This window comes from Mustela putorius, unplaced genomic scaffold (genome assembly GCF_011764305.1).
Source record: "Mustela putorius furo isolate JIRA1106 unplaced genomic scaffold, ASM1176430v1.1 tig00000430_pilon_pilon_pilon, whole genome shotgun sequence".
NCBI classification, from domain to species: Eukaryota; Metazoa; Chordata; class Mammalia; order Carnivora; family Mustelidae; genus Mustela; species Mustela putorius.
In genome coordinates, this window is record NW_025421377.1 from 22839197 (window position 1) to 22851879 (window position 12683).

Genomic DNA, 12683 nt, shown 5'->3' on the forward strand with positions numbered 1-12683 from the left:
CGGGCCATCCAGTAGGACACCACAAACCCCTGCTGTCCTCCCCTGGCACTCATTATTCCCTTTCTGCTTTATTTTTATTCTTCATACCTTTGGTCTCTAATGATATACATTGTTACTCATTTGTCTTACACAGTCACTGTATCCCCCTTTTAGGAGGCTACCCCATGAGGCTGGGAGCTTTGTTGGGCTCACTGCGGAACACTCAGGGCCCAGAAGAATCCCCATCCACAGGGAGAAGTTAGTAAGTTCCTAAGTAATGAAAAGAAGAATCCACTGTCTTCTGCGTCCCATATTCTTCCCCCTCTTGTCTGTCATGTGTGTCCTCCAGGTGTGACTCTAATTCCGTTTTGGACCATAGTTGTTCTCTCTCTTTCTATGGCCCAATCCGGCATCATTTACATCCATTTGCCTCTACTGTTTGTTTGGCTTTGTTCCTCTTCCCTGTGAGACGTGGGTCCGCTTCTGGACCCCTCAGTTTCTTTTTTCGTACTGTGTCGTCTTTCTCCTCGTCCGCTTCTGCTCCAGCTCAGCCAATTCAGTCCTCAGCTTTACTTCTAGAGGTTTCAAGTCCCTGATCTGTTGTTCCCCAACCCATGTAAGACGATGTCTGCTGTGTGCAAGGAAACAACTGTGGATGTCCCGTATGTTGCGGAACTTAACACCCAGGGGAACACGGTGAAGATGGGGTGCGTCCTGAGGAGCAAGAGAGGGAGAGGAGAGGACAGGGAAACCTGTTTGGGGCCCTGGACTAGTTCTTTGGTTATGTCATTTATGAGGAGCCTTGGATCTTTTACTTGAGGCAGTTTCTGAGAATTCTGCCAACTATGAAAATAGAAATTTAGCATTTAAGTAAATTAGACCACTACTTAGGAAGCATGAGGCATTCTTCCGTGAGAGGTTATGGGTTAGCAGTCTTTAGGACCATATTTTTTCAAATTCCTATTCAATGTCCCCACCGTTGATTCATATTATTGATCTTTAGGTCATATGTCATGCTTAGAATGACACAGTGCCAGGGCAGAATTCATGAACGACCATGGAACAGCATAACACATAATAGAGACATATAATTACCCGGTAATAAATGTCCTCTCATTAACGAAGATCCACGAAGCACACTGGTGAGCCATCATCATCCTCGTTTCCCCTTTTTGTGGTCATCTGAGGATACCCTAAGACATTAGAATAGTATTAATGGTCTATTCCTGTGATATACTCAGAAAAGAGTTTCTGACTTAAACTGAAATGCTGTGTCGTGTCCCTTGTGTGTAAAAGTATTTGGGGAAATTTTTAAGCGGAGCGGTGTTTCATATATGGGCATGAAGGTTGGGTTGGGGAGGGAAGGAAAGAGGATTTTTTTTTTTTTTTTACCGTGTGCCCTGGGTCCTATACTCTATACCTGAGCCAGTCTATAGATGTCACCGCATTTAATCCTCAGACTCTCCCAGCGAGGTGTGGGCATTCTCACCTGTGTTCCGACACAAGTGGTGTCGGAATGTCTTTAAGTCTGAATGTCTTTAAGACCTCTCCTTTCTTCTTTCCGCCAACATAATTTTTGCATTTCAGAAAGGTTATATAGATGAAAATCTTTGACTTCCTATCAGTTTGTCTGTTCTAAGATTCTTTCCAAAGACTTTTTCTATATCTGTGGGAATTAATATCGAGGATAAGGGAGATGCCCTCCAAAACGTTCATTGGTAAGGAACTAAGCTCAGAGTTCATATTTGTAACTACAACTCACTTTGAGTGAGTTTCCAAATAGAAAAATCCATTTTACCCCCCATGATATATGTCCCATTTAAAATTAAAAATTACATTCTTCATATAATTTAGGGGAAATAAGTAGTAAAAGAAGAGGAACATATAACTTAATTAAAACAATCTCTAAAGAAAAAGGGGCATAAAGTGGGCATATGAAAAAATACTAGGTGAACCAGAAATATATAACTTGATATACGGTCTTCCCCTTGGTAATGAATTTGAGAGGCTGAGAGCTATACAATGGGAAGATAGTGAGAGAGAAAGGCAGACATAATAGAGTGATATTTCTAAGAAAGTATGATACAAACCACAATGCGGTCCCATGATAAATGCAAATGATTTGCAAATTTGTAAGTGAAACCCTGGATCAAAATTGTGCTGAAAATCACTTTCCAGTTGGTGGCCATATTAACTATGCTTTTGGTAATGAATATACCCAGTATGGCTAAATTTGGCATAACTCCTGTTAGAAATCCTATTTCTGAATTTTTACTATTTGATTCGGAATACACTCTTAAAGATTTTTTTTTTTCATTTTTCAATTTATCCACAGTTCTGATACTACCAGGTTTTAGTGATACAGAAGTTATCTTTCTGTTCTATCTTTCTATAAATGCACAGATGTGCTTGGGATGTTTAAAAGCGCTGTTTCTTGGTGCGAAGCTTACTTTTTATTGAGAAGTATTAAAAAAAAATAAAAAAGAAACTGCATGAGGAACTTTGCCTGGCTGGAATAATGTTTCTGAAGCCTTGCTGGTTTTATATTTTATAGTAGAATATCCAGAAATTTATGGGAAAAATGGATGTCTTGCTGTTACCATATTTTTAAAGAAAAATTCCAGAGACTTGTGAAAAAAATTCAGTTTTAAACTTCTGCTTCCTTAGCAGCTCAGTGTTGTTTTCTTTAAGAAGATATTCAATTCCCAAAGGCTTCTATAATCCCCCAAAAAGACATTTTATAATAATTGAAATGTTTTTGGCAACGTGGGAATACAGGATAGTTAAAGTAGGGAACAAATCCTAGGGCAATGTTTGGAGATGTTCTGAAAAGAAGAAAATGTACTATGTCAATAGAAAAACTCCAGAATCACTGGCGCAAGGCAAGGAAGGGTTGGCCAGTGTGTAAGTCTGTTTTTGCAGTATTCCTAGGACGGGTTCTCTCTTACATGATTCTGTGCAAGGGAAGACATTTCTTCTACCCCAGACATTCAACCCCAATTGACTGAACCCTGCCCCAGTCCTGCAGACACGATTTTAAGTTTCCAGGCAGCTAAAATCAAGCTCTGACTCGCAAGTGCTGATGAAGTATGAGGTAACGTCCTTCAAGTCTCCTTCAGGCCCTGGAAACCGTGGTCACACATGAATAACATCCTCCTCTATGTCTTCATCTAAATAGCATCAGGGTGTGACTAGAGATTTTAAGTATAACATTTTCTAGTCATCCCATTTTGCTGAAATTAAATATTTAATTCTTACTACTTCAAGCTTAGAGAATCATAGCGAATATAGCCAGGATAAAAAGTTAGGCTAGAGAGAAAAGTTCAATTTTTTATTTAAAATAAGAGGGGAAGGGACTTCCTCTTCTTACTTCTAAATCAGCTTGGTTTGGTTGGAGTAAGATGTTCAGAAGACATTTCGTGTCTTCCTTCTCCAGGAGACTAGCAATCCCCCCACCAATTGCCCAGAGGAAGGAAAAAAGAAGAAAGGAAAGCTATTTTCACAAAATCCTTGGTGCATATTCTTCTCATAACATATTATTTGAAATTATATAATCTATTTGAAAGCTATGAGCACATCTCACCAGGCAGATTGTAATAGTCTCTAAGCTCAGTTGTTGACTAATTTCTCTTTATGCTATTGCCATTCTGACCATCACATCATCTTGTTCACAAACCTTCCTGGGATCTCATTCTTAGCAAATAATGTCCAAGTCTCCCAACCTGACATTCAGGTTTTCTGCAATTCCACCAACACCTACTTTTCCAACCTGAAAACTGAAACTTTTCTCAAATATCAGGCCTAATAGTTTAATGGATCTCAAACCACTGACTCTCTCCTTTCCGGTTAGTCTCCTCACACGACAGGGCCCTCGTCACCAGAGGCCGAGGTCCAGACTCCTGCTTCTTCCTCATCTCTGCTCAAGTGGGACCAGAGTAAGTCTCCCCATAGCCTATTATCTTCATTGGTGTGATGCCATTTTCTACTTTGTACTTTCTGTGATGCCCTTTCTACCTCATACTGTCATTCTAGATGTATACCTTACTTCTGTTTCTACTCATAGCTTCTTGCTCAAAGACTTGCGGTCCTCTAGTTGGGCATATATCCCCCTTTGATAGCTCATCATTGGAAGGGGGAATCTCATGAAGATTCATGATGAAAGGGACAGAAGCTTAGGCAACCAGGTAGATTAAGCCTGTGTAGGTCATAAGTTACATGGGTCTTTTAGGCTGCCTTAGGACAAAAACATAGCATGTCCCATGAGTCCAGCCAATCCTAGTTACTCATTCATAGGATCTGGTCTGGGCTGTTTGGTTCTACAGCCTTGGCTCTTGCTTCTAAAACCTGAATTTTGCCTTTAGAAGTTGTCATTCTAATCACCCATGAAAAGGGTCCTTGTGGCCCTCTACTGAGAATCCCCCAGTGGCAACTTCATCGTCCAAACCTTCTCCTGGATCCCAATTATTTACCATCTGTCCCCTAAGTTTGCCTCTCCCTGCACCTCCCCTCCCACACTCCAGTGGCCCATGTCTTGTCAAATTTCATTTGTCAAAATGAACTTGTCAAAAACTTGTCAAAATCATTTTCTCTCCTCATTTTCTCGGCCTCTTAGCAGCACTTGACAAGGTTGATTGCTTCCTGCTTTTGAAACCCTTTCTTCTCTTGAGGCTTTTGAGACAAAGCAGTAACCACAACAACTTTGCCTCGCTTTTGTTTTGTTTTGTTGTTTTGCTCTTTCTCAGGTCTCAAGATTTTACTTTCCCTCTGGAATCCTCTGTACCATCATGGGATGCTGCCTTGTTCCTCTAGTCCATCCCCAGCCACGTCCTCTTCTGTGTTTGCACTTCTCCCAGGTAACCGGATCCCTCTCTAAACCAACCACGTTGCTGAGCCACAGCCTCGTGTCACTATCTACTTAGTCAACTTGGATGTATAGCAGGCATCTCTGTATCAATCAACATGGCCAAGACAGGACCACAGACTTCCTTCTGTCTCCAGAATTCCCTCCTCCACAGTTCTTTCCCATCTACTCAATTAGGCACCATAACTAAGACTCAGTTTTATTGTTTACTCTTTCATTATAACCAGATTCCCATCCCAAAGTAAATCCTATGGATTGTACCTCCAATATATATGAGAACCTCAAAAGCTTCTATTTCCAGGGCTGCCACCCTGAGCCAGGCCTTCATGATCTTCCTCCTGGATTTCTGCGTCCGCCTCATGACTCGCTCCCCAGCATCCGCACTGTGACTAGTATTCTACTGTCCACACAGCATCTAGGGTGATGGTTTTAAGGACTGAAACAGATGTCATCATCCCATGATTAAAAGCTTGCTATGGCTTCCAAGAAAGAACTAGAATAAAATATAGCCTCCTTATGATGACCCACAAAATCCTGTCCATCTCTTGCATGTTCATTCCCTTATTTTCCCCACTGATTACATTTCATCTATGTTGGACTTTTTGCTGGTTTTCAGTCACTCCCTAAGCTCATTCTCATTTTAGTGATTTATATTTGTTGCTCCTGCTTGGAGCATCCTATCCTGAGCCTTTCTGTTTCCCCACATGCTTATCTCGGGCCACGTATCTCTCTCTCAGAGGCTTTCCCTTAGCAAGTCTCAGCCAGCCACTACCCTATGATTTCCATTGAGGTACGTAACAGCATCTGAAAGGGTCTTATCCATTCAAGAGTCTGTCCTTCCCAAGCACAAAATGAACTTCTTTGGATCAGGGCTTTTTATTTACCTGTGTTCATCCAGCTCTCAGAATTTTGCCTGGAGCCTGGAAGGAATTCAATGAATATTTTCTGATTGGCTGACTAAATGTCAAGCTGCAGATGTGTCTGAAGAATTCATTGTTAGTTTTGAAGTTTTCTTGACTTCACAGTTAGCATGACAGTTTTGCTGAGACTAGAAGTCAGGTGTATCCTGAACTGAAGAATCACCAGTGGAAGGTTCTTAGAATCACAAGGTGCGGTTGACTGTGATGGGCTAAAGAGCCATTGAAGGAGCTTCCAGGTTAGCTCCTTGTTTATATTTATAAGAAAATAGTTCAAGTATCATTAAAGATCCCAAACCATTGCTGTGGAATCACATTGTCAAACCTGTGAGCTATGATGAAGCAAATCAGAAGATTTCAGATGTGATAAAGGACTCCAGAAGCTCTTACCTTGTTCTCTGAACTCAAGAAGAAAGACGGTTAAATGGAATTTATGGAAGAAAATAAAAACTGGATGAAATTCTTGTTCATGGGCAATATGTGCTAACTGAATAGGAAATAATATTGACTGTACAAACAGTCCCAATATCTGCAAGGTAAAAATATAATTTGGTCAAAGTCTCATTTTATTATTAATTGCCAAGGTGAGAAATAGGTCTGTGAATTCATACAGTTTCCATTCTTCCATTAACTTTGATTCCTAGCAATTCAAACCCTGGTAGGATCTTTGTGAATATCCTCTAAATTATAGAAATTTGGTAGATTTAAGGGTCGGAGCTAGTTTCCTCAGAAGGCTTAAGAGAAGGACAGCAGAGGTCATGATAAGCAGAGAGGAGGATTTATGAAGAAAAGAAAAACGGTAATTCTGGAAGCCTAGAGGTCTTATGTTGGGCATTCACAATTAGCCTGGTAGAACATGAGGAACTATGCCTTGAGGAGGAATTCCGGTAGTTGTTACAAATCTATGTACTTAACTGGAAGGGTGAGTCATAGAAGCTCTCTGGTCCTGAGGCCAGAGTTGGTTGATTTAGGCTGTGTATGAAATAAGATTATTATTCAGTAAGTTCCGTTATTTATGTCTTCATTTTGTCCAGATAGAATGGAGCTTATGAGATAGGAAATGAGACAGGTCCCCCATCTAGTCCTGGAGAAATAAACAGTCCTGGAAGTACTGGGTAGGTCTAAGCTCAGACGGGCCTCAGTGGTGCAACAGGGAAGGGCCGAGACTAGGAAGGTAGACTTGGTCTGAGGCAGGAGCCTGAGAAGGCAGGATCAGCCAGCACCAGCTTGAAGCCACACTGACACACGAGTGTGGCAGAGAGCACCATGCGTGGCTCCCCCTGCTTTGTGTCCTGTCTAGACGGGGGCGTGCCAGGACTGGTCAGTTGTCAGGAGACCAGAGGATGCCAGGGGGATCCCAGCCCCGATGAACTTAAATGGGCCAGTCACATAAAGTACCTTTCTGCGCCCTATCATGCATTAAATGGCTACTTGTGTGAGAGAGGAAACATGGTTCTTGTGTCCTCAACAAAGATTTCATGAGCTCCCTCTCTGGGCCTGCTCCTGTGCTAACCCCCCAAGTGCGGCCTCTCTCTGTATCTGCAGCCCCTTATTCCTGGGGCCGCTGTGGATGCATGAGGCGTCAAAACAGTCATAATTCTACAACAAACTGAAAGAATACAGGTGCTAATTTTCACAGCGAATGAAATGCAGCTTTTTCATGACTTGCTGCTTTCTCTCTTGGACTGCATTTTATTTTACTGAATTTAATTGCTCCTTTAGAACAGGATTACTGCTTATTTCATTTTTATACCTCTTAGGGTGAGTGTATGTATGCAACTATATAGGCAAAAACATATAGAAAAGAAAGAATGTATTTAATATATAGGGAGGTATATTAAAATAATAACCACCAAATTGTGACCCATGAAATTATGGGTGACAATTATTTTCTTTTTGATTTCATACGTTCTTTCTAAATCATACACAAAGAACATATCTTACATAACACACACCATAAAGGTTGCGTAAAAAAATAAAGAATGGAAAGTAACACATTGGAATAGCAAATGTGTATTTAAATTATGAAGCAAGATTATATTCAGGTCTGCACACATGGAATGTTTTTTTTTTTTTTTTTAATATTGTTTTGGCCTGAAGAAGCAATGGAAAGTTATATGCATTCAGCTCCAAAATAAAGATGTTTCTTCTAAGCTCTGACCAGGAACCTTGAAGTTGAGAAGAGCAGATCTATATATAATTATATGACTTCAAGGAAATGAAAAAAAAAAAAACCTACCATAATTCCAACCATTATCCAATTCTTAGTAAAACAGGAAAAGAACCCAGAGAAGTGTGGTTTCTGGGAAACATCTGGCTCCACATTTTTCTAAGGAATTTGCCTCATTTGCAAAGATGGGAAAAGCGGGAGGCCGGCATATAAAAACCATCACTTTATTAAGTGATGTGTGTTGCAATGAGAAAATGCTTGTTTTGAGATGCAAATGAAAATGTCTCACAGTGCTTGACTTTAAGACAGGACTGAACCGGAAATGGCTCAAGCACCCAGACTTCTGCGGGAACATGTCATTCCCATCAGTCCCTGTGGAGTCCTGTGTGAAAGGTCACCCTTGACTCTTCTCGTGTGTGCTGACAGGGCACTAGTGCCATGGCTGGACTCTCCCCAGAGCGTCCTCAGGGGACAGGAGCTGTAGCAGAAGCACACACGCCTTCAGCCACCTCAGGACTCAAGGCATCTTGCCGCCGCTCAGTCTGGGAGGGAGCTGTGCAGTCCGCCAAAGGCATCTTCTGGAACTGCTGCTATGGTCTAGCTCCAGAAGTCTCTGCTTCATCTAGAATTTCTGAGAGGAAATTCTCAGCTTGACTTCCCAGGCACTGTGAATCCTTCTTCTCGTTCGTGTGTGGCTGAAGAGGGAGCACTTTCTGCTCTTGAACCTCACTGACTACTAGACTCTGGGGTGGTGAGGATGGAGAATGGGTCCTTCAGTCATCTCAGTGACTAGGATGCCACTGTCATCACATTAAAAGGAGACACCTTCACATTCAACTACAGAAAGCAGTAGCATTAGTCCGCTACCTGAAATGAGGTTATGAAGTGATAAAATCACTATATATCTGACAGCTTTGAAAGACATGGAGGGATTTTGGCAACAAAACCAAACTCTCTCTAACATTAGACTTCAGGACAGAGATAAAATACTCAGAAGTTCTTTCTCAGAGGTTGTATTTTTCTGATTGACCTACATTTGAAAATTTAAAAAAAAAAATCTAAACTTTAAAAAATATTTAATTCCAGGATGGTTAATATATGGTATAATATTAGTTTTGGGTGTACAATGTAGTGATTGAACATTTCCATACAACACTCCGTGCTTATCACAGCAAGCACACTCCTCAATCCCCAACACATAGTTAACCCATCCGCCACCTCCCCTCTAGTAACCATTAGTTTGTTCTCTACAGTTAGGAGTCTCTTTCTTAGTTTGCTTCTTTCTCTCTCCTCCCCACACTCCTATTTTGTTTGGTTTGTTTCATAAATGTCACATATGAGTGAAATCATATGGTATTTGTCTTTTTTTCACTGACTTATTTTACTTAGCGTAATACTCTCTAGATCCATTCAGGTCATTGTAAATGGCAAGATAAAAATCAAACTTTTACAGGAAGCCCATGTATCTCCAATAATCCTAAATTCCCTATGTTCAATGAATCTGTACAAGTACATTGACGGTTCACATTAGATTTCTATTTGAATGAAAAGTATAGGATGCTTCTTATTTTAGGAAGTTAAAAGTTAAAACAAGTATCAAATATGAAACTTTGAATTACACATTAAAAACATATTACATTTGTGTTACACTATTTCTAATATAACTGAGAAAGTTATTTTTTTAATCATTGCTGATATCTCTCTTTCTCGATGGACCAAAGCATTTAATAGTTTATCGTAAAATTGTTATATGTATTAGAAATAGTAGAGAAATATATGTATGCTAAAAGAGAGTTTAACTATGAAAACAAGGTATTTATGTGGTTAGGTAAATTAATCTCAAGTTAATCTCAAATATGGTTAAGTATAATCTCAGTTGGGGCTACTGTTTATTGTGTAGACATACACCATTAAGAAGTATTATGTAACTTGGCTTAAGAAGTTCCAACCATATCTATTCAGCATAAAGGAATATTTCCTCTTTGAAAAACAGTTGGTGACTACTGATACTGTAATTTATTCTAAGTAGATTAGATGATTTTATAAATTTTTAGATGTAAACACTCAACAAAATCGAAACCCATAGGACAATAACATAATAAAGTTCAGTCTTGTTGGCTTTAGAACTCTATCCCTAATTCTCTAGTCAATTTCCAGTTATCAGTACATTGGAGAATTTCAAATCTTCAGTCCAAAACAAGAATTCATTAAAACAATGATGATATTAAGCTAGGGTCAACTGCAAGCTGTTTAAATATATATTAATGAAATGAAAAGATAAAATGTTGTTAGTGAAAATACTTTGCTAGTCGCAACTTCCAAATTTGTCCCCTCATCAAAGTTACCCACTTTAATAAAACTAACAGCAACATTAATGGAAGTGCCCTTTACATAAAGTTTCATGAAGTAAGGTCACTTCCCTATGATTTAAGTTCAGAGGTAAAGACCAACAAAACACCAGTATCGTTCCTGTATGTTTCTTGTCCATAAATGCAAATGAAAGTCTATAACACTTGAACATAAGCAACACAATATAAAGTCATGGACTACATGGTCTATTTTGTCAAAGTGGTTCAAGGGCAAGCTGTCTTATAAAACTAACTGTCATGTGTCTCACAATATGGGGTTGTGTGTAACTCTCTCTTATAATACAAAATTATATTTCCTGGTTGGGAATAACAGGTTAATATGAATGTGAATTTTCCAAAGTAAAAGTGAATGAGTAACAAATAATTCTGCATTTGTCACACCATGTACTTGGTTGGAAAAGTGGCAAGAAGTCAGATATTTCACTGCCATTCATAGAGGTAATGTTTTGCCCATTTGGCATCTGCTCACACCCTAGACGCACTTTCCGAAAACCACCCTACTCTTACCACCTTCACACGGTCTGACCTCCACAGCTAGCTCACCCTCGCTGATCTGGCCCTTTTGGCAGACCTGCTTACTTCTTATTGCGAACTGGAGGTACCACTTTTAGAATGCTTGCTAAGTGTTTAATTCCCATGAAAGCCCCATTGGCACATCTTGTGCTGTCAAGTGAGGCTTGCTTAGGGGAAGCAACTTGCTAAGGGACACACTAGTAAGTGGCAAAGGCAGGATTTGAACTTACAACTCTCTGCTTCAAAACTGGTATCCTTAACTCATGGACTTTCATTTAATTATTTATAGTCATTCATTGTTTGGTGAAGTTCTTAATAAATTATATCAGAAATCCTTTTCCATTTTTAGGGGGCTATGTTTCTGTAGCTCCGTGGAAATAAAAGTTTAGGGGAACTCTCGCTTAAAAGTACTTTCAAGTCTGCTGATTCAAAAAAGGAGGATGTCACGCAGGAGCTGGTATCTTCCAGAGGGTAAGTGCAGCTCCAGATAAAGCAGTCATTGAGCTATTTCCCTTGAGGAAAGGGAAAAGGGCTTCGGTGGCCACACCTACCTCCAAGCCCTTCCCTCCTCCCCATATGCTTACCTTGGTCAGGAATAGGTATCCTGAAAACAGTGTCCACATTTCAGGCTGCACACACTTAACTTGACTGCCTGTGAATTCTGTTTTCTAATAACTGGTCCTCAACCTGACCTCAGGGGGTGGATGCAAGGGGTTCTTTCCCTACCCCCATTCCCCCCTTTCCCCCCTGGGAGTCACACTGTGGCCAGGGGAAGCCTTTGTACCTGAGTCGTGGAGCCGAGTTTGCTCGCGGGAGAGTCTGTTCCCCGCTCAGGCACAGATTCACCAACTCACTGTCAGGGAAGGCAGGGCTCGCTCACCTGTTGCGGAGGTCGGAGCCAAGTGCGGAGGAGGGGCGGCTCTGGCTCTGCGCGCAGCTGGCTCAGGCTCGGAGCCCGGCAGTGTCCCTCTGCAGGACCATCAAGCCCACGGAGCTGTTAATCATTACCTCTACTCGCCCCAGCAGGTAAGGGTTGGAAACCTGAGCCACTCCCTGTGCCTCAGTGCATGTTGGGAGTGTTTACTTTCCTCCTTAGGAACCGCTGATAGGAACGCTCCTTTGCTCCCTGACACACATCTGGAGACAGGAATGGACATTAACCACTGAATGGGACTGACTCTAGAACTGACCTCTACTCTCTGTGCAGATTACGGATGAGTAGTCTGTAAGAAGGGACACTACCTAGGAATGAATGAATAGGCGCTATTCACATGTCTTGCCTAAAACGTGCTCTTTGAATTAGAAATGTCTTACTTTTTTTCCTTTGTCCTACTGCCGCCTCCTCGCCCAGCCAGCACCTTTTCACCCAGAGCAGTGGTTCTTGCTCCTCAAGGCACCCCAGAACCTCTATGTGACTTGCTGAACCTGCATACCCCGGGCCTCAGCACACAAGAGACCCTGATCTAGGAGCTGTGGAGGGGGGGGCTGCAGGCACCTGTATTTTTTTGTAAGCTCCAAGGAAGAATCCAGTGGACATCAAGTTTGAAAACGATTGCACTGAAGTACAAAAGAGGAATTACAAAACAATTTAGTCGTTAGCTGACTGAATTGAATTTGGGGACTTCGCTTTTGCTCAATACCTCCAGTTTCAAAAAGGGCTCCGAAGACTTAGAGACCCTCAAATGACAGATGTTCTGGGCATACAAAGTGCTTTTGTTTGCGTAAGTGCACGCACGTGCGCGCGCACACACACACACACACTTAAACACACTTTTTAGTATCATTGTTCATATGTCTGTTTCCCATATAAACTATTGACAATTCAAAAAAAGTAAGTTTTTTTTTTTTTTACAAGTATAAATCATAAGCCCCCA

The 12683-nt window shown here is 41.0% G+C and overlaps 1 protein-coding gene across 3 annotated transcripts in view; it reads right to left on the reverse strand.

The window, feature by feature from the left end:
- Nucleotides 1–11843, reverse strand: part of RASSF6 (Ras association domain family member 6) — a 45105-nt gene extending 33262 nt beyond the window's left edge. Inside the window, exons 1-2 of one of the 3 annotated variants that reach the window (XM_004766278.3) lie at nt 11690–11843; nt 1075–1172 (exon numbers count right to left, since the gene is read on the reverse strand). In XM_004766278.3, coding sequence (XP_004766335.1) covers nt 1075–1136 — 62 coding nt within the window. In that variant the 5' untranslated portion in view covers nt 1137–1172; nt 11690–11843. The other 2 variants (XM_004766279.3, XM_045079860.1) reach the window with 2 other exon arrangements.
- Nucleotides 11844–12683: the final 840 nt, after the last annotated feature.